This window comes from Sinohyriopsis cumingii, chromosome 4 (assembly GCF_028554795.1).
Source record: "Sinohyriopsis cumingii isolate HCF-2022 chromosome 4, ASM2855479v2, whole genome shotgun sequence".
Taxonomy (NCBI): domain Eukaryota; kingdom Metazoa; phylum Mollusca; class Bivalvia; order Unionida; family Unionidae; genus Sinohyriopsis; species Sinohyriopsis cumingii.
Genome location: NC_142964.1, coordinates 39,077,289 through 39,101,113, shown reverse-complemented (window position 1 = coordinate 39,101,113; position 23,825 = coordinate 39,077,289). Strand labels below are relative to the sequence as shown.

At 34.2% G+C, this 23,825-nt stretch overlaps 1 protein-coding gene across 2 annotated transcripts in view; it reads right to left on the bottom strand.

Moving 5' to 3' along the window:
* The window catches only part of LOC149800961 (dynein intermediate chain 2, ciliary-like), a 59,650-nt gene that overhangs the window by 14,079 nt on the left and 21,746 nt on the right, over positions 1–23,825 (bottom strand). For both annotated transcript variants that reach the window (XM_089955040.1, XM_089955041.1), the window contains 8 exons: positions 21,002–21,124; positions 19,326–19,427; positions 16,691–16,774; positions 12,863–12,947; positions 11,801–11,962; positions 10,059–10,303; positions 7,713–7,802; positions 4,473–4,560 (listed from right to left, as the gene is read on the bottom strand). In XM_089955040.1, the coding sequence (XP_089811166.1) occupies positions 4,473–4,560; positions 7,713–7,802; positions 10,059–10,303; positions 11,801–11,962; positions 12,863–12,947; positions 16,691–16,774; positions 19,326–19,427; positions 21,002–21,124 (979 nt within the window). The remainder of the gene's footprint in view (positions 1–4,472; positions 4,561–7,712; positions 7,803–10,058; positions 10,304–11,800; positions 11,963–12,862; positions 12,948–16,690; positions 16,775–19,325; positions 19,428–21,001; positions 21,125–23,825) is intronic.

Genomic DNA, 23,825 nt, shown 5'->3' with positions numbered 1-23,825 from the left:
AACAATATTTGCTTAGTTTTCTTGCTGTCTTTGATCCCATTTTGGTGAACCTCTTAAGAAAGTTGCATGCTTTAATTTTGTTACTTAACCGATTCGGCCCCGATCCCGTCTGTAGGCGTGATGAGGCTGTACCCTACTTCAAAGCCCTGCAGCATCAAGGCCATTTAAGATAGGCCAACGTGGGTGGTATTAAAACAAAGCAGACAGATATAGCTCTAAAATGATATCAAATAATCTGGAAGTTCTAGTTGCACTACAAAATACAGTTAGAAAAAGCTCATTTTTTGGACCCGTTTTTTTTTTCACCCAAAATTCGCTCAAGATCGGAATGCGATTTTGTGTCTGGATTTTAGACGTTTTGGCCTCAGATCTAAGGCATACCGGTCTTAACTGCACACAAACAGGTGAATCTTTGCAAAAACTAGGATAAGGTGGGCATTTGGAATAAAGTGCTGTCTCCATACGTAAAAGATGGGTCTATTAAGCAAAAAAAAAAAGAACTCTAACTTTTACCCTTCTGCTCATGCGCAAGCAAAATAACCAATGGAAATTGATGTTTCTAATACAACTAGGCATTATTCTCATGGATAATCTGTTGAAAACCGCTGTATTACGATGTATTCAGAAATAGCACCCCAAATCTCGTTCCTACGCAAATTTCAGGCAAAAACGACAAAAACCTCTGGGGCCGAATGAGTTAAATAATAATAATAATAATAATGATAATAATAATGATAATAACAATATTTAAAACTGTTTGACCGGTAAATTGAAGTGAGTTGTCCTGACAAATAACTGTGACCTCTAGCTCTTACACTGCTAGTATTTTGCATGCTTTTAAAAAAAAATCTTTTTACCACTTTTACTTAATTTGATACAAAAGATGTATTTAAGATAATGGTAAAATGCAGGTTACATTTAATTGATAATAACAATATACAAACACTTGCACAAGTTGCTGACCAATACAAAGCTGGAACTTAATTAAATTCCCATGGAAATGCTTGCTGGGATTGCTTTGACAATTAACAGACACCTTTCACCTTACAATACAAGAGAGGATATCACATTTATGATGATTACATAGAAATCAACTAAAATACGAATTTCACTTGACAAGAATTATTTAATTCACATTTATTTCTTAACATGTTGCCATCATTAGGTATTGCTAACATATTCATAGATCAGTATTTCATTGTATAATGCTCTTTACAGTGACTTCTTTTTTAATAAGGAAAATTAAACAAAAATATAATACTTATTAAAAGCTGCAAATTTCATGATTTTTATTCCAAAATTTCAGGCACTAATCACCTTTGCAATGATAAAACAAGTAATATATCAAGGGTTCATTTACCAATTTTAATCACGATTTTACTCCCGTTAAGAATATAGAGGGTTTTTAGGGCCAAGAAATAAGCATCGATCAGACTGTTCCTGTGTTTAGTTACAAAGGAAAGTATGAGTCCAAAAGCTCTTTATGTATTCTGTCTGATCTAAAAGTGTGTCCTGATCCTTATGATCATATATTGTGAAACCTGTGTGTAAAAACCACTTATGAAACTAACTAAAATCGGTCAGTATGATATGTGTTCTTTAGAGGCAGCTGTTAAATGGAGTAGGTTTAACTTGTGTAATAATTGTTCATGTTACACTAATGATGAATTCAACAAAGCTAGCTCATTTTGATCAAACACCACAGTAAGGATACATCAGTTAGAAAATATTAGTCATAATATTTTCATTGATTTGAAAATATCTCATTTGGATGGATAACATTTTAACAACAATGAACTTCTGACCAGTCCCTACAGCCCTTTATAAGAGAAACTGAGCACTGTTTCTCTTAAAAAAGGAAGAGAAGATAAAGATAATCAGCCACTGCACTGAAAAGAGACAGGATTAATGTGAATAATGTGATTCCTACTGCACCAATCGCAAAAGATTCTCAACTTTGCATCATAGACCCTGGATGTGGATGTACTTGGCAACTTTGCTCAAAAACTTATTTTAGCTGATAGATTGCATGAAATGAGCTTAGCATGAAGGTGGAGATTTCATGGACTTGTGTATGAAGAGACCCTGTGCTGCATCCTTCTGTGCCTCCAGTGAGGCAATGTCCTGGGCTGATTTATCAGCAGGTTAGAATGATTGTTGAACCACCATCATTGCAACCACAAATGGGGTATCAAGATGAGTTGACTTTCTGGAGCACATGCAGAATCATACTGAAGGGTGGAAGGCATAAACGAATAGGTAATTCCACTTTGCACTGAATGCATCCACTGCTTAGGCTCTCTGATCTGCAACTGGGGTGATGTAAAATGGAACTTGTTCAGTTTTGTTGCAAACAAGTCCACCAAGAGGCTCTCCTACAATCTGAACAAGGTGGTTGCTGTGGGTTGGTGCAGTAACCACTCTGTGATGACCACCTTGCTTTTCCTTGACAGATTGTCTGCCAGAATATTCTTCTTGCTGGGGATGTGATGAACTTTGACAGTAATTCCCTGTGAGGTTGCTTGGTTAAGGAAATCCAAAAACTGCCACATACAGGAAAGGGGGATGTGTGCCACCTTGTCAACTAATGTATGCTATGACTGATGTGTGCCACCTTGTCAACTAATGTATGCTGTGACTGATGGAGGAGACTACCATGTATTGTGTCAATGTGCCCCTGCTGGGTTAGAAACACTGCTCTCATTTCAAGATTGTTTATGTTGAGGATAAATTCTTCTAGAGACCACGAACCCTAAAGTACTATTCCATCCAGCTCCAAGTGAGTGCCCATCCCAAAATATGATGCATCCACAAATAGATAGGAGTGAGATCTGGAGTCGTGCAGTAAAAAAAAAAAAAACTGGTACAGATTTTCCCACCAAATCATGCGATGGTGAAAGCCCAGTCCTTGGGAAATCCAAGCTGTTAGGGATAACTATGTGATTTCCAGTCTGCCAAGAGAAGAAAATGGAGAGGGTGAAGTCTTCCATGGGGAACCAGGTCTGCTGCAGATTACAAGATCCCCAGAAAAGACAGTCATAGGCAAGCCAGCAATCAGTTCATGAGTACAATAAATGATAACTATTACATTCATATCTTGGGTATTTGTGATGAGATAGAATTTTTTTAATTTGTTCACTGCTTTCAATAATTTGCACAAAGGTGTCTTGGAAGTAGTACTGGATTAAAAGGAAACTATGTCAAATTAACAAATACTTTTATGAAATATGATTTACTGAGAAAGAACACTTAAGTTACCGCCTGATGCTGAACAGTATGTAAATTTCCATATGTGTATATGCCAAAAGGTTGTTTTGTGTGTGTGTGTGTGTGGTTTGACTTTTTAACGTAGCTTTAACAATTTTTCAGTCATATCACTATGATGTTGCAGTATGACAGTTTATAGTGATGTCCAGCACTGGGGCATCATGCCGCAGACATGTAGGATGATGTCCCACCCAGTCATTATCCTGACACCAGGCCAACCAGTCCTAACACTAACCTCTTATTGCTGAGTGCCAAGCGAGGCAGCTGTTAGTACTATTTTTGTAAGTCTCTGGTATGATTCAGCCGGGGATTGAACCCATGCCCTCCCGCAAACGAGGCAGATGCTCTAACCACTAGGCCACTGGAGCAGTCCATCAGGTACATGTAAAATTACTCAATCAAGATTGATATATTGTACCTTGTCTGTTTTATTTATATCTATGCTGGTCTGTCATGGACAGGGGTGGAAGGATAGCCAAGAAATATAAAACCTGGTATTTCTTTTCTACATGGTACAAATACCTAGCTAGGACACTGATAAATACCATAGGTAATGCTACAACTGTATAGTTTGTACAGGTAATTGTATGAAATTGGTATCTGCCATGGTTGGGTTATATGGCATTGGGGTTTCTCCCATCTGATTGTTTAGTGTATTGACTTATGGGGTAACTGCAATAAAATCAGCAAGGGGTGCCATTAAACCCAGCATGGCTGAAATAAAATCCATGACAGAGATCCACTATATAGAGAGGATATCCACTATATTTCTGGACATCTACCAGAGATAGTGGACATTCACCATTCATATTGGACACTTAATTCCTTGTTCCCCCTGTCCACATCCACCAAACTGAGTAAGCAATCAAAAATCCACAACGTGTGTACTGTAAATCTGCAAGCCAAGTCACACAAATGTCACAAATTTGCACAACAAAATTTACATCAACACAGTTCTTTACCACTGGCAAAAAAGTTTCCTTGAAAACTGTTTTCTTCTACAGTTTTATTTGATCAAAAGTTACTCTGAACTTAAACCAAATGCATTTTTATGACGAAATGTAGTTATTTGTAACAATACTGAAGAAATATGTAGCAATATGTCTCAACATGTCAATGGATAATACATCAAGACAGCTATTAATAAGTATATCATTAATGGCATCTTTCATGTCTTTACTGAATTAGAGCAGTCTGGTACCCACCCACTGTGCTGACTTTGGTGCCATCAGGGCCTTCAGCTGGGGCCTCTGGAATTATCAGTTTGATGATGTCCTGGAATGTCAGTTCATTCTGAAACAAAAAAGAATGATATATTCAAACTTAAGGGGGAAACAAATGTGTTTCAAATATAATAAACATCTTGCAAAATGAAGAAAGTCAAGTTTCATTCTTTTGAAACAATGTTTACATAAAAATTATCAGACTTTAGCACAATAACACAAAAACAATGACATAATGATTGCACAACATAAATGAAATAGTCTAATCCAGTATTTCTCCCATGACAAGCCTAATGAATTTGTTGAAATGTTGGGTTAAGCTAATTACTGAACAAAGCTTTTAAAAACTGAAAATGTTCCAAAATTTTCAAAAAGTTGGGAATCTACTTATCATCAAGCATAGGCTGATCATCTGAAAATTATTATCTATGAAAATCAGCTTGATGGACCTTTCCAACATGTCATTCAAGCTTACTTAGCACCTAGTTGTATAATTACCTTATTGCCAACTGAAGGGCAGTCAACTTGGACCTGGTGTTAGTAGCTATATTATGTTACATATTGTGGGTCAACATGTGGTTGTTGTTGTTGTTGTTGTTGTGGGGTTTAACGCCATTTTTCAGCACACGATAGGCTATACATGGCGGCCAGTATTAATGGTGGAGGAAGAACCCGGGAAAACCCCGGAAAGAACCACCGACCCTCAAGAAGCTACTGGCAAGCTTTCTCACATACCCACATTGGCTGAATCTTAGACTCGAACCGCCGCAGACAGAGGTGAGATGGCAGTGATCCGTAACGAAGAGCGCTTTAGACCACTCGGCCACTCGGGGCCCCGGTCAACATGTGGTAAATTTTCCTACAACCTTCAACTATAAAAACATAGGAAATATTTTGCAACTTTTAACTAAAATATTTTAGAAATTACTGCAGCAGTTTTTATTTAATTAAAATGCTGACTTGTCTTTCGATTAGAACAAGTTGTTGTTGTTGTTGTAGGGTTTAACGCCATTTTTCAGCACAAGATAGGCTATACATGGCAGCCAGTATAAATGGTGGAGGAAGAACCCGGGAAACCCCCAGAAAGAACCACCGACCCACGAGAAGCTACTGGCAAGCTTTCTCACATAACTACATTAGCTGAATCCAAGACTCAAACTCACACAGACAGAGGTGAGATAGCAGTGATCCGCAATGGTGAGCGCTTTAGACCACTCGGCCACTTGGGGCCCCATTAGAACAAGTAATAAGTCTTTAAAGTTTCACATTTTGGATGCATGTGAAATATTTTCTTTTGTATGTGAGCATGGGTGTAATAGGGCTTAGTGCACATTTTTGGAAAGGTCCATTAGACCAGACAATATCATTAACTGATCAATGGCCAGAGCAGAGATAACTGAAAATTTAATGAAATATGATTGAAAAATGTTAGGTTATTACAATTTTCAATTAGTATATATGACATAGAATGTCAGTCAGACAGGTGATGAATACTAGGTTTAAATGTCCAATGAACTGCCAGTACACATGAAAATCATGTTATACATATTTGCCAGCAATAGTATCGGTCATCATTTGATAGATAATTGGCATGTGTTAAGATATTAAACATTTTAGACGTAATGTGGTATTTTAATTTCTACGGTACCTTTGAAGTACCATTTCTGTGACTTAAATGTTATAGCATAATTTGTGCAAGAAATACCTATATTTTTCCAGAGCATTATGGGGTACAATGTATGTACTGGATGCAGCAATTTTTCTGCAACCCATGTTATGGCTTGGATATTTTTTTATGAAATACTTGTACATCCATGAACTATAAAACTTTCATTGGCAGTAATTTATCCAAAAACATCTATTAAAGTTGCACCAAAAAGGAGTGATGTAAAATATGATTTCATTTTATATACAGCCTATTAGAAACTAATGGTCATCAGTGTTTGAACTTTTTTAATGCCCAAAGTTGTACAAAGATGTCTACCTACTTGCCAATTTATTAAAGAACAACATAGGAAAGGTACATTCTCTTATATTGTGAATACCATTTCTTAAACTATTTCAAAATGTCTTATGACTCATCTAATGAATACATTCATCATTCTGTTTGTGAAACATTACTGCAGATCTTTTGATGTCCCCCATCAGAAAAGGTGATAATTTACTATTAAACAAGCAAACAATAGTACATTGTCTCCCTTTGTAAAATCTGATTGGTTAACTTAATAATGGCAGCACCCTGCCAAGTTACCAACACCAGATCAATTAAGGAAAGAAATCAAATATGTATGGCCATTATTAAACTTAATGATGATTGTTCAGATTAATGAAAGCACTTCATAAATATAACCAGGTCTTTTAGCTGCTGTACTGAACACAAACTGACTTAAATCTAAAGATCTGTTGTTGTTGTAGGGTTTAACACAATTTTTCAGCACATGATAGGCTATACATAGCAGCCAGTATTAATGGTGGAGGAAGAACCTGGGATAACCCCGAAAAGAACCACCAACCCACAAGAAGCTACTGGCAAGCTTTCTCACATAACAACATTGGCCGAATCTGAGACTCGAACCCAAGCAGACAGAGGTGAGATGGCAGTGATCCGTAATGGAGAGTGCTTTAGACCACTAGGCCACTCGGGGCCCCTCTAAAGATCTGTAAATTAGGAGTCAGTAAGCTATACTGTGTTATTGTTCAAGCCCATCTGCAGCATCACCATCTTTACACACAATGTTCTTTTTTCTTAAAGAGATGATTAAAAATGACTCGTGTTGCCCATACCCCTTAGTGATGCTATCATTGGAAATGATAGTAGTACACATATTCATATATAAGAAGGAAAACATTCCATGAAAAGACCCAAGTTGTCCTGGATTGTGAAATATGAGTAACCAAATGAATATGATGATCCTAGACCAAAAATGAACACCACTGGGCCTCATAGTAACAAAATCAGCTGACTACTCTCTGCTACAGAGCAGATTATTTTATTAGCCATGGCTTTTTTATATCTTGTGTGAAAAAATGACTCAATTTCCATTTCTTCATTCTACTGGAAATTTTTTCACTAAGAGTTTTTTTTTAAAAATTCTCAAAATATTCATTGTATCACAGCAAGTACTATTTTACAATAAGAATCCTACTAAGGGCAGCAACCTTACATATAAAAAGATAACTGCTGATAATTATTAAGAATGGGTGGATATTAAATGTAATTACCTTGATGATAGTCCAGTGTACAATTCTACCATCTGAGGAAATTGAGAAGAAGTTGTGGTTATTTTCTAGGTCATCCTTCTGCCATCGTACCTAGTTAAATTGACACAAAAAATGAAGTAAATGTCACAAAGATAAGTTTGATGCTATGATCTGTGAAAAAAGGTTGATATGAATGATCACCAGACATTTTTACATTCCAGTTTATGTTTTAAAATTTGTACATATTGTATCTTACCTGTACACATGTTCTATCTGTCATAAGTTTTGGTGTGGTAGTAATTAAATTATTTACCATGCATAAATATTCTAAGGTTATCATTCAACCTAAACCTGGTGAGAGACAAAGACCAGAAGAAAAGAAACCTTACTGTTCCCACCCCTGTCAGAGATTACTTCAAAATTATATAATGAGTACAAACGAAGTAACTGTATGAAATGCTAACAAAATGAGCAAATCAGAAAATTCTCAGTATTTTCTGTAAAAGCACTTGGATGTGTGGAAGATGCTGCTATTTTGATTTTCCAACATGAGAATGAACCAATCAAGTGATAGGATCATGTGATGAAATACTACATTGCTGTGTAAATGAAAATTACATTATTGATTCAGTTTTAAAAAAATTCAGAAGCTATTTTCAATTAATATATTTCTTTGCTTTTATATCATATGGCTGAGCAAATCCCATAGCCTGACGTCCTGGACTAGTAATTTTTGAAGTCGGAAAAGTAAAATTTTCCAAGTCGCTAGTCCAGGACAAGTGCTTTGTAAAAAAGTCGGGCTAGTCCTTATTTTTGTGCTTTGATCACTATATCTACCTTTATTTGGCCAATCATGCCCTCCAGGCATAATGAATACTTGATTCTACCCCTCTTGGTGTATACATTTACTTCCTGTTACTGCTTGACTGCATATTGGGCTAAACGACCAAATTATTGGCAAATCAAAACAAGTCAAACAAAAGAAAACCAGTATGATCAATTAGCAGTGTTGTAAGTGGTTTTGTTGCAATGAGTTTACTCAATCTAGATCATAACGAGTGGCTCACTATGATTTTAATCCAGCGAGTCAATGTAATTAAATTAATGAAAGGTACATTACCGACATTAGTGTTGGTTTCCTTTATGAACTGATTAAATGACAGTAATGATTCTTTAATTTATAATTGATTATACAGACAATTAACTTCCACGTGCTATATTGTGTTTGAAGCGAAACAATTATGCTAATTAATGAGCTGTTTCAGTTCGTATTTAAAAGAGAAAATTGATGTTATGATCACTTTAGAAGTAGTTGTCAAGCAAGCTGATAGTTACTCTGTGGATAAAACGAGTTTGCAAAATTATTTTCGCAAGAAAGGTAATAACGGCAATTTGGAGAAGGTAAATTTGTTTGAAAATGGAGGGATAAAATGTAAGACGGATACTAAGTGTGCGGTTTTGGGATAAAATGTAAGACGGATACTAAGTGTGCGGTAGCTATTTCTGAGTGTGAACGAGGATTTAGTTCAATGAACCTCTTTAAGGAATTCCTTAAACCAAAAGAGTTTACAAATGCTAATGAACATTTCTGCAAATGGACCAGAACTTGAGGACTTTAACCCAGACACACCTATCAACTGCTAGCTTAGTGCTGGTGCAGGTGGCAGACATATACATGGACATATTTTCAAATCCATCATCTGAAACATATATACATGAACCTGAAGAAGCCAAAGATATAACAACCAATGTTTTTGAGAAATTCAATTCTTTTAAGAAATAATGATGGTGTATATCATTTTTTTTTCTTCTATAGATTAAGCACATACGTCTCATAAAATCGCAGCAATTGATTACCATTTTGGGACCAGTGAAAAGTAAGGTGGGACTAGTGAAGCGTAAGGTGGGACTAGTGAAGAGATAGGCGGGACTAGTGAATTTTCTGAAACCACTTGTCCTGGACTAGTGGTTAAAAAAAAAATTTGCTCAGCCCTGATATGTTTAATTCACCTGTGTTTAGTTCATATATGTTCAGGTAACTGACTGTACATCACATACTAATTTGCACTCCAAAATTTGTGCTGCTTGTTTTCTTTTTCTGTTTCCCTCAAAAAGGTGAAATCAATCCACCTTCAACATCCAAGGATTTTTCTGGCTTGACAGAATAGGCAACAGTTGATCCAACTGAAAAATAGCAACCTATTGACATAACTCTTCTCATTATGATTTATTTAAATACATTTTCCTTTTGGTTTGGGCCCATTTACTTTGACCTTTGGCCTTCTTTGACCTGTTATGACCCTGATAATATCCTGGAAACTCCAAGAGTCCCAAGAGTCTGATTTTAGTCTATAACACCGTTCTCACCTGCCATACTGGGTCTGTATGCTTGCCATTCTTGGCTGTGCATTTGAGTAATGGTCCATCTCTTTTCTCGATGTTGTAGACAGCCACACTCCCATCATAAAATCCAACTGCCACAAGGTATGGGTGTTCAGGGTGAAGATCCAGACACATGATTCCACTATCTGTTTCATAGACATATTCTGGGAAGGATGGATTCTTAAGGGAAAAGAACAGAAGCATACCACTGCCTTGCTTCATGAAATCATCTGGAACATAATTGTAAATGAGTTATAAAATATCACTGGTTGAAAATACAATGCATAATATACAGAAATAATGGATGTATGAAGGAAAATTAAATAACAAACTTGCTAGAAGCAATTTTCAAATTTTCTCAACAAAATGTATTCAATTTAATTAATGAAGTCTTTATCCCAAGCAATTTCACCATTAAAACAGATTTAACACAGCTCTGTTCTCAAAACTGTGACAGCTGATATTTTTCAACTGATTATCACAAATTAATATTGACATACAAAAAAGGAAACTAAAGTTCATATGTACAGATACCTGTGTATGTGAAGAATGGATATGAAATGGTGTTTTCAGAATGGAAATTTCTCTTACTGGAACCTATTGCTTTGTATCACCATTTTAATATATGTGCAAATATGTTTATTATTCTCTGGGAAGACAAGTTATTTTGTAATTGAGTTACCGTCTTTAAGAAAAGTTCTTTGTTATAATTATTATGGCATTTTATGCAATTCATGCAAGTTTGGGTAAAACAATCTGGGCATATTGCAGTAAATAATTATCCAGGAGTGAATACATATTATCCAAAGAATTGCAAGATCTTAATCCTGTATTCTGTTCCCAACTCACTTCATCTCTTTGTTTAAACTGCTGTAAAATTTTAATACTTTTCATTATTCTCCATACTTCAAGTTAGTTCTGTTTCTATCTAACTTTCATGTTTGTGCATAAATATGTTTCACAAACGGTACATCTTACCTAAAGTAAATACAACAAAACACACATATCTGCATATTCCCTCCTTTCCCTTACCTGCATATTCCAGAGGCATGACAGCTGAATATTTCATATCTACTATTAACAACTTCTTTTTCTTTTTAATGTATGACAATACATATTAACTTTCCAATTTTTTCTGATTCTTTTGGTACTTAAGTTTTAGTGGTAAGGTCAAAGTTTTCAGCTTAAACTTGTTTTTACTTTCATGAGTCTTGATTTTTATTTCTTGTGTTTGGTTTTAATCTCTTTTTTAGGCACATTTACACCTACCTGTTGCAGTAAGCTAGATGTTTTGTGTAGTGATTTTAGTTTTAAAATGTCTTTTATATTTGACTTGATATTATTTTGTTTTATAACAATATTGCTACTTAGCTTGGTTGACTAGCCTTAAGAGCTCAAGTTTGATGCTTTCTTATCTTCCCAAATATAAAAAAACTTCCTTAAACTTAATTTACAAACTCATATCCTAATCTCAATATAAGTGAAACATTTAGAACAACCCAACTGGGGCAAATCAAGTCACATGTAGTTGAAATAGTTTCCAAATTTATAAAATAAATTTTACTAATGGCAATTTCTGAAGCATTTTTAAAGAGACTGATGAACATGGCCCACATGCAAACTCACTACAAATTACATTAATTTACCAGTGTCCTACTATGCCGATGACCTCATTACTGATCAAACAAAAGCATGGAATCAATAAATATTTGAATTTTAACACTCACAGGAACCAAAGGAAGCAGCAAAAAGATCATTGTATTTGGGATTCCAGCAGAGTGAGGTGACAGCCAGTTTCTTGACTTTCTCGAAAGAAAACCTCCACAACGGCAGCAAGGTACCTTCATTGTCACGATATTCATCTGATGGATCCTCCCAGTATTTGAAATCTAAATATGAAAAATGCATTTACACAAGCTATAAACTTTAGAATACAATTAACTTGCACAAAGTTTACTTCAGACAATTTTGTAGCTACCATCACTCTTGAAAATGGGCACTGTAAAACCTGGCTTTCTCAAAAGGACAACATTTCAAAATTCATTTTCTTGATTTAACATTAAAAAACTCTATATAATGGACACATGTCCAAAAAAAGACAATTTTCTTATCCCTAGATATCATTTATAGACCGGTTGTACTGTATATTTAAATGCCAAAACATTCAAATAATTCTTCTAGTACTTAGCTTTGTCCACAAGCCTTGATTTGTCAAGTTCATAATATTTAACTGCACACAGAAACGTAAATTGTAGATTAATGTTAAATTCTGTTACATTAAATACCATTCTTTCATAAACTGACAAAACTGAGTATACTATTTTTGTTGATACCATACCATATGTACTCAGTTATATGACAAGTCCAACTGCAAACTGCACAGACCCAGATCTGCCACCGCATAATGTGCCAGCAGATCAGGGTCAGTACAGTTTCTTAGGAGTAATCAGTAGAACAAACAGCACTGACCCTGATCTGCAGGTGCAATATTGGTACAGCAGATCTGAATCTTTGTTGCATGTAGTTTGATTCATAAGCCAGTATAAATGGTAATAAAAAAATCTCAGGCCTGCAGGTAGCTAAAGCTCTAGTGCCTGCATGTCCATGCATCCAAGACAGTTTCTGGTCAGGGAACTTTAGTTTTAAAATGAAGTCTAAAGTTTCCAAGCCACCAGTTTTAACTGGCAGGAATGATACCATGATTTAAGTTTTCTAAATCTTTGTTTGTATCAGAGCTCTCAACTTCACAAAGAACTATTTAAATTCTAGCTTCATTACAACAAACAAACCTTGTGCAATATCATCATATGTGTTCTGGTTCACCATCCTCTCCACAATCTTTGAAGCACGGTTGATCCTTGAAATGTCATCTCCCTGTAAAATAAGAAAAATTTGTATGCCTTTGGAACAATTTTTTAAGGAATAATTTCTTTTATCTAAATCTAAACTATACTTCAACACAGTCAAATGTGTAAATCCTTCTAGCTTTTCTGAAATATACAAATTGAAATGAAACTGTATTATTGCAAATCTTAGTGTCATGAGAGGTCAGTTATTTTGAGCAGTCAAAGTGAATGTCAATTTCAGTTAGAAGAATGACTTTAAGCAAACAACAGACTATTGTAAATAAACTTTTGTTACAAAAAAGCTCCATCTGTACAAGTCATTGTGGCTAATTTGTTGCAAGGTTTTATGGGTATCACTGGTATTAGGCTCTCATGTGCAAATATGTTAAATGATATAGGGGTGTATTAGTAACACTGTACTAGTTGTACCCACAATACATTGCAGAAAATTACTCACAATGACTTGCAAAAATGGCTAATTCGTAAAGGAATTTCTGTATTTGCACTGTCTGCTATAAACAATACTTCTGGCTTCCTCTTGAGATGATACATAGATACATAACTGGTAAGTTCACAATATCAAAGCGATGGTCAGTTCTTGTTTTTCACTACTGATGAAGTTTTTATAGTTTAACCTTGATTCCAAATGTTTTCCTCACATTTTATAGACTATAATTATTAACTGTTCCCATTTCTTGGACTTATTGTTAACTATTTCTATTTCTTGGACTGATTGTTAACTGTTTCCATTTCTTGGACTGATCGTTAACTATTTCCATTTCTTGGACTGATTGTTACTGTTTCCATTTCTTGGACAATGTTAACTGTTTCCATTTCTTGGACTGATTGTTAACTGTTTCCATTTCTTGGACTGAATGTTAACTGTTCCCATTTCTTGGAATGATTATTAACTGTTTCCATTTATTGGACAAACTGTTAACTGTTTCCATAGATTGATTTCACTGTTAATGTTCTCTATATTTTAGTGCAATGGTCAGTGACTAATACTGCAGCCATAGTGGACAAGAATATGCTGCTTGTAACAAAGGATTTCGTTCTGGTAGGAAAACCCCTGCAACCATATTATGTATCTATGTGGTCTGGCATTATTATTAGAAACACTCATGAGGCTGGAGGGCAGCCATTTCTGCAGTCAATATCATCACCTGATACAGTGCTAGGATCACCCTTTACATCATGAGCAGGTGATTTGACACAAATATTGTCGCTTTTAGGTGAAATATATAGCTGATTCACTATGAGTGAACTGTTGTGTTAGCAAGCTGATCTCCAATGAAAGTTATCTACTAATATGGTGCTGCATCAAAACCAAATGTTGGCAACAATATTCAGTAAAAAGAATGCATGAGCATGGTTTTCAAACAGCTCAAATTGATCATAATGGTGAGATCCCCCATCTGACAATGATGATGACACATACAGGCACAGCTGGGGACAAATTAGTGGGCTTCCTTGCAGAAAGTAATGCAGATGAACTAGCTGAAGACTTTGAGGCAGACTGGTCACATTTCTGTGAACTCTAGAACAGTATGACTCCTGCAATTTGTGATAAATTTGCTATCATGGTGAATTAAGGCATGAAAACTCAAGTATCATCTGAAAAGATTAGGCTGCTATCAAAGAGGTAGGTACTTGCAGTGAAAGAAATTGTAAGAATTTAACTGTGCCAATGGTAAATTCAGAAACTTGGTCAAAATTATTTGATAGTTATGTTGACATCCAGATTAAAAAATGTTCAAGGTTTCATGACTAATGTCATTATTCTCTTACCCTTAAAAATGGCCATTTTTCTCACCCATAATGAGGATAAGAAACCTATAGTAGTGTAAAACTATGCTGCTTTTGTAAGTGACACATTTCTGTTTCTCGCTCAGTTTCTGCACAGCTAGTCGAGTTTGGAAATATTTTACAAGGCTTGGATTTAACACAACTTGTTATCAACTGTTTTCAAGGTGTTCAAGTAACAATCCAGTGACTAAAAACTTATATGGAGATGACTTAGATCCACACTTGCATGTCATTTATGAGGCCGGTCATCTTGGCCAAAAAGTGCAAGGAAAGCCCTATTTAGATATTTTCCCACAACTACATCTCATAATGACAACAAGCCTTTTCAGGGCAGAATTAGTTCAGTCTGGGTTCCAACAATCAAGGCAGGCAACTATTACTACAGAAATATTCCATGGTTGAAGAAAAACAAGACCAAATGGGGCAAAGTCTCAACTCAGCACTAGAGACTGCCAACAATTATGCTGTTTTTGTTAGAAGTTGCATGGATACATCTGATCCTACCTCCCGAATGATATGTATTTTTTAAATTTATTAACCATCCTGCCAATATCAGTGCAGGCAAAACATCGTCATTTTTCACACAAACTTTGAAACTTGGTTTTTAAAGACTTTACTGTGTTACAAATCTATGGTCACAAACTTAAGTAACAGAAAAGAAGCAAAACCAACAAGTTTTTTAAAACCTAACATGGTAAATGAAATAATGTGAGAGTAAATTACAGTATAATTAAGTGAATCCAAATTTGTCCTTATAAAGGTCTTTGAAAGTCCTAAGCAAATGAAAAGTCCCTTATAATTTTCAGTACCAGAAATGAACTGGTCCTCCAAGAACCGTGACATCATCAAGATGGCACTGTCCAGAATTCTTTTGAAGAATTTATAACAGTTCCAGAGTTAGACTCCAAATAATGAGCACTTTCTATCACCAATGAACAGTCCAAACAAATGTTTTTCCTCTTGAAAAATAACTAAGTACAACATAAAATACATCTGCAGACTTACATCAAGAACACAAAAAATGTGATTGACTCCAGAAATCAGACTGAAACTGAATGATTAAGTTTCTCCTTATATACACTGCATATTGTGACTGAACTTTGCAATGGACCCCATGTGACAAATTGGTCAATAAAATGACACCTATCAAGTTGAAGCTTGATGATAACTTCATGGAATATGTAATACCATTAGAGATCGTATGTCCACATACCTTCCCTGTATTATACTGATCATGTATCATCTGACCCCTCTAAAGACTAACCAGTAATGTTCCAATACATTATCTTATGTGATCCCAAAAGGCTCAATGACATTATCATCAAACTTTGACTTCATAAGTATCATTTATTTTACAATTATTCAAGCATTATACTCTTGCCAGTGTATAATATGCAGCCAAGATAAAAGTATAAAGTTTAACCTAGATTTGAATGCACAATGCACTAGCACATGTTCATCCTACTAATGAATACAAGCCAGCAGCAAAAGCTCCAATCTGCTTGAAAATTTTATCATTCTTAGTTTCATCCAGTCCAGACAGTATCTGCATGTATAATTTGCAGATAACAGCCTGGGGAAAACAGCAAAAGCTATGCCCCTTGCCCATTTGTTTACATCAAGCAAATACGTTTTGTTATCATCTCCTGGGGAAGTGTTCACATCACAGAACTTATGATATTGTAATGAAGATGACAAAAAAACAATGATTCTGTGTTAATATACAACTAAAGTGATCTTTTGTTCATCTCCAAGGTGTCAACTAACATACTTTGTTTTTATTAGTAACCTAATTTTACCTCTAGTCAATAGTCATATTCGTTTTATTTCCTTTTTATTCCCTGACCCTGGTTTGGCTTTCTATTGCATAGTGACCCATGCTAATCTGTGTCTGTGTTGGGTCTGCACTTTCCACTGTTGATGGGATGTTTTATATGGGTAAATACAATAGTATGTATCTACCTGAGTCTCAGTGATAGTCAACTTCTTTCTGCTTTTTTCCTCCTCCTTACGACCAGGTATCACCTTCTTCTCCTTGCTCTTTTCCTAAAAGTAAAGTTAACCAATAAAAATTCTGAAAAACATATTTCACTAAAGTAAATATAACCGTAATGTAATGTGTGGTCAATATAAATTTCAAAAAGACTAGAAAAGGAATTTGCAAAACATCATGGGTAAATATTTTGGCAGACAAAATGATGCTTTCTTTGTTGATTCCAATACACAATGATGGACTTTACGGTCTGAAATCTTATCTGTGATTAAAAGGGCTTATGCCAAGCCCATTTAGAGATATTAAACATAAACTTGCCAGGTGTAAGAAATGCAAATTTTAAAAAGGGAATAATATAATACTGATCAAACATGATGAAATGACAGATCAAACATTTCATCCAGGTGTAAGGTACTAAATTCCATTTGAAATATACAGGAACAAGTGTTTATGAGCATTCAAGAAAAAGAGAGACAGAGGGAGATGTTTGGAAATTGTTCGACCACAAATTCAGGAGAAGAAAAAAAGCACAACTAGATTTACCAGATGAAAGAAAAGGCAGATCAGACATTTTCATTTTGATACACCTCTCACTCAATAACTTGTGCACAACAGGGTCCACAAACACAGACCGCACTACAAGTGAGGCATGAGTTACTGAGGGACCTCCAAAAATTGAAAAACAATCGCTTTGACACTGAAAAAACCATGGCGGAGAGCGGCATTAGGGAACTGGGCTGTTTATGGACTAAATCCTCATTTTACAATCACATCAATACTAATTTTTAATAACGCTCTTTTTTAATGACGTTCTTCGTTATTCTGTTTAAATGACATTTATTTTCAAAATGTCCAATATATAAAAGATCGTTTCAACTGGTTTCAACAACCGGCATCACATGTACGCCAAAAAATCGGTGTATTACATCACTGCTTTTTGTTTTCTTGATGAGTCTGGTTCACGTAGTGGTATTTAATATTATCCTGCCAAATCAGGAGTCAACAGAGCAGGGAACTAGACTAACTGTTGATACACCACCAAACAAGATTCTTTTTTTCAAAAACATGCAACATTTATTTTGTGAGACAATTTTCTACGTTGAAACTCAATTTATGTATTGTTTGCCTAGTACAATACTGATGTCATGACTTCACTGGAAGTAATATTGAAACTTCTTATCATCCTTGAGGATATCTCTAAGTGCCAGTTCAAGAATTCTCTAAAACTTGCTTGCCCACAATAGTCCCTATCTGTGAAATCAAGCTCTCTATTTTACAAATTATTCATTTCACTTGGTTGCCTTGTTATCTTTGATCACAGTTATGAAAAAGTCAGTAATTTAAGGTAGGTTATGTTACATACACAATAAAATTTATAAGTATTTGATTGATCAAATGAAGTGAGTTGACCTGACATACGACCGGGGCTGCTAGATTTTAAGTTTGTAGGATTTTCGTGCCTTTTATATTTTATTTATTCCACCTCCTTTATTTGATTCAAAAGACATAATTAACGTAATAATACAAAGGAGGCCAGCTTTTAGTTCAGCGAAAAATACAACAAATACTTCCAGAAGTCAGTTATCAAAACACGGTCGGCACTTAATTAGGTTCTCAGAGAAACGATCGTGGACATAGCTGTTACGGTAGATTGAAACATTTTACATTTAATTACAAGAGGACACATTACATTTATGATGATTACACTTAAAAGGAACTGAAAGATAGAACTAGAACACAAATTTCAATAGATGAAAAAAATTATTCACTTTGTATTTATTAAAGTACCTCCTCCACTCGGCGTAAGTGAAATTTTCATTGATCGAAATGTCCATATACATATCGTTAATTGCGGTGTACTAGGAATGTTGTTTGGAAAGAAAATGTAAAAAATTGTAAGACCTATTTTTTAATTTGATATTTCACAGTGTTGATTAAAGTTTACAGGTCCTACCTACCATTTTTGATGATAAAATGAGCGATACATCAAAATTTCCGTAACCAATTCTGATCATGATTTTCTTCAAGTTCAACAAATAGGGATCAATTCTTGGGGTATTTTCTAGTTTAAAAATGGGAGGCCATGCCTAACCCCGCATTATAAGCAGGTTCACGAGTTATCAGGGTGCGAGTTATTGAGGGAGTGGTGTATATCTTGTCTAATTATTTTCTCATGTAAGTGGGAGTTAAAAAGAAAAAATTCCTTTGGAAACCTCACTGACTGTCTCTGTCCCAAGTCATCAAGTATTATGTTTGCAACAAATTATCATTCTTGTACTGAGTGCTACTGGATTTTATTAGCTGATTGTAAGTTTGAAGCAAAATCATGTATTTTACCCCGCTGCTTCCCCACTCACCATGAAATTGGCCTAAATTTTTTAAGCGTTTTTCATTTTGACAAAAACAAAGTATGGTGCAATGTCTGTCTTGTTACTCATTTGATAATGCAGTTTTAATATTTAATTTAATAAATTAATTATTAATCACCTGACTGTGTCAGTTAAATCACTGCCTACCGTAGTAAATGTAAACAAATATATCGCTACTTTCTCTTCCAAACACAAGTATTACAACACTAAACCTAACGAAGATGCACATAAGTACCTGTTTTTCAAAATCTTCCTGGTAGGCATCATATATTTCCCACTGTGTAACATTGGATGCAAAGGAAGCTCTGGGTGGGGGCTCTGTTGCTGTGCCTCTCTCCTGCATGTGGAGAAAGAATCTATAATTTTAAAGCACCATCACAACCGATATTCATCCAATCAAAGGTTGCTATCTGAATGTGTCTGCTTATTACTTAGTGCTTATATCTAAAAGTTTTTTTATATTGAATAATTTCCTTCTACAATAGCTGTATTTTTATTTTGTGTTACGAAAATTGCATGTTAATATTTTTTTCTAAAGATTTTTCAATACTAAGTCTGAATGGCTTACATGATTACATAAACCAGATGTTTTCACCCACTCAAAACAGCCTAATCCCATGTTTATACAATAATAATTTTTAAATTACCATTTGTCCTATAATACACACTAGGGTATGAAGTAAGTTCAGCATCTCATGAACAATGCCATCATTGTTTTAGTATTTTCATGAAAAGGTCAAATCTTAATGGAAACATTTAGTAAAATTCTGATAATTGTGTTTTAACTTTTCACTCTTTCTGGATTTATCGCTATTTTGACTTTTTTATTACTATGGGTTTCAATTTTCAAAGTTTTGCAAAAAATTATATTTTTATTAGAACTTATGGATTGGAATAAATGTCCTAAGAATTGTATTTGTACCAAAATTATTGTTTATTGTGTCTTGTAACTTATGGCTTGTATTAACAACAGTATTCACAAAATTCTTACCCTGCAAATAAGGATGAATTCACAGTATTCAAAAATGTCATATCCCACAAATAATGAGTTAATTCATATAGTATTCACAAAAATTCATATCACACAAATAATAATTCATAGCATTCATGAAAATTCATATCCCACAAATAATAATTCATAGTATTCATGAAAATTCATATCCCACAAATAATAATTCATAGTATTCATGAAAATTCATATCCCACAAATAATAATTCATAGTATTCATGAAAATTCATATCCCACAAATAATAATTCATAGTATTCATGAACATTCATATCCCACAAATAATAATTCATAGTATTCAGGAAAATTCATATCCCACAAATAATAATTCATAGTATTCAGGAAAATTCATATCCCACAAATAATAATTCATAGTATTCATGAAAATTCATATCCCACAAATAATAATTCATAGTATTCATGAAAATTCATATCCCACAAATAATAATTCACAGTATTCAGGAAAATTCATATCCCACAATAATAATTCACAGTATTCATGAACATTCATATCCCACAAATAATAATTCACAGTATTCATAAAAATTCATATCCCACAAATAAAAATTAAATCACAGTATTCACAAAAAATTTATATCCCACATCTGACCCATCACTTGCTGTATTTATCATTGACAAAAATTCCATAACATTAATTATCACAGAAATATGTATTTATGGTCATTTTTTATATTTTCATTCAAGATAAATGTAGGTAAAATAGTGTTTTTATACACCTAACTTCATCGATTTTATATGACTACTGTACTTTCTTAATGAAAAGCCAGAGAAGTCAAACAAAAGGTTATATAATCTAAACAAGACATTTTGAAGCTTTTAAATTTTTTTCTCAATCAAATCCTAAAGTACTATGTCAAAAAGGTCTGATATTATCAGGACTTACCCTGTATGGATTATTATAGGTCTGTGAGGCTCTCTCGCTATAGTTGAATTGGTTGGTTAGCTTCTTTTCCTTATGGCGCTCCGGGGCAGATATGGCGCCATCATCACCTGCGTCAGCTGTCCCCTGTTTATTATATATGCACAAACTCATTTAGAGACAGCATATGCAAACAAGTCACATTCTTTAGGTCACATTTATGAAGATACACAAACAAGAGTTCCAGGTGGACTTGATATCACTCACTTGACTGACATTTGCTTAATAGCCAAATGCAAGAGCAGTTGGCCAATAAATCTGGGTTAATGGCATATTTTCTGTACATATTTCCTCCAGTTCTTCTGATTACATAATTATGCTATGAAATCAGTTGTTTTAAGGTTTCTCTAATTTTGTATCTTCATCCATATTTCATAACACAGCAGCATTTGTTCAATATTTAAATGTCTTTATGCCATGATACTTTCTGTCAAAGCAGGTCAAATTCTGCTGAGTTAGGTTTTTTTTACAGATAAAAATGCTTTTCAATTTTTAACAGTACGGCAGCCATATTTGATGTTGGATTTGCATCTTTTGTATCGATATGAAAGGCCCTCATGCTCAGATGATTTTGTCACATTAACTCAAATAATGTAAAGCAGTTTTTGAGAAATTGTTAAATGTTTTATATTATTAATAATAATAACAAACAAACTACATTTTGGTCTGGCACCATTTATGCAAGCATTAAAAGCCCTTCATGCCACAATCCTGTCAAGTTTGGTCATATTCTTTTAATCACTTTATGAGAAGAAATACTTTAAAGATTATTCTATTTTTTTAATAGATGGCCATATTTGATAATAAATAAGCAAAATGTATGCAACATCTATAAGCCATTCATGCCAGGACACTTTCTGTCAAATTTATTTAAATTCTTATGAAGGATGTTTAATTACTGATTGCCATTATTTTTTAAAACTTCCAATGCCTTCATGCCAGGTGGCTTTATATTAAATTTAGTCAAATTTTACTGAGCTATTATTAAAAAGCCATTTAAAAGTTTATCTATTTTGAATAAAGGCAGTCATATTTTATGACAGATCAAGGCTGTCTGTACATATTTAAAGCCTTCCATGCCACAATACTTTCTGTCATATCATTACAGCAGTTTTTGAGAAGTCATTTAAAGGTTTATCTATTATTATTAATGGTGGCCATATTTGATAGCAGATTAGTGTCATTTGCACAAATATGAATGGTTTTATAGGCAATTAAACTGTTGTCTAATCTGAAAGGAAATCATTTAAGAAGTTTTCCTGTTTTTAGTAATAGTTACCATATCTATGGGTGGTTCAACATCATTTACATAAATCTGAAAGCCCTTCATGCCAAAATGTTTTCTGTCAAATTTAGTCAAATTCTGAGTGATAAGTCATATTAAGGTTTCTCTATATCAGGAAATAGCAGCCATATCTGCAGGTGGATCAGCAACACTTGTAAAAATCTGAAAGCATTTCATGATAGGATGCTGTCAAATTTGGTCAAGTTATTTGTAATGGGTTTTCACAAGAAAAAGCATTTAAAGGTTTTTCGACTTTTGTTAATGGCAGTCAATCAGGATGGTTTATTGGCATTATTGGTCCAACAGAAACAAAAATGAAAACCTATCAGAAAGGAGACATGTAAGGTTACTTACGTTCTCCTATTTATAAAAGCATATATAATTAAATATCTATTGTAACTATCTATATTAGGATTATCAATGACATAGCATTTTCACAATTTAATTTAAAATAAAGTTAGAACACTGATTTCATGTAGCCACAAGGTAAATACCAGTTTGCCATTTTCACATTCAACCAATATGGTAATTGCTAGATAAAGATCTTTCCATCCCAAAAGCAAAGAAAAGATTTCAATATTCGGGATCAATAATTTGGAACAGAATCCCAAAAAAAATTAGAGAAAGTACAAATATAAATGCACTTTATTATAATTTAATTCAATGGATGAAAAGTGGAACCTGTTTGATTTGACAAATACATTACAACTCAAAGAATACATTCAATAACCATCCACTTTGTTGTCCCACTATGTACCGTATATAAACAATATACCTAGTTGGAGCATGTTCATTTAAATTTTCTGTTTATTATGTCCATATCTAAATATAGCATATTATCAGTGCATCTGTGTGTGTGTGTGTGTGTGTGTGTGTGTGTGTGTGTGTGTGTGTGTGTGTGTGTGTGTGTGTGCATGTGAGTGTGTGTGTGTGCGTGTGTGTGTGTGTGTAGGTGTGAGTGTGCTTTGAATGTAAATAAGCAATTAACAGAGGGACACAAGGAGGATTTCTTCCATGCAACTACATATTATTGTGTCACCTTCTTTAAACAAAGTAGTTATTATTATTATTATTATTATTATTATTATTATTGTATTTAAATGAGATGGTACACACTGTAACACACTGACTGATGTGTTATACCCCATTCTTCTTGACAGTATGCAGCCCTTGTTTTTATGTCAAACAACATGGTCAAATGGGGCATATTGTGAATTGTCAATCAGTCAAAAGTGGTACAACATGCACCATCTAATTAAAATGAATAATAGATGTTATCATCTCAGTCAAATGCAGAATTTGGCAACACATCATGAAATTTCAAGAAAATGCATACTTGGACTCAGAGTAAAGCTCATTTCTGATATGTAGATAGTAGAATTTTCTGAGCATGAACCAAGCAAAAACTTTACCCACCCCTATAAAATTACCGGGATATTTAAAGAAGGGATAAAGAAATGCACCATCCTCTACTATAATGATGCTAATAATAATAATAATAAT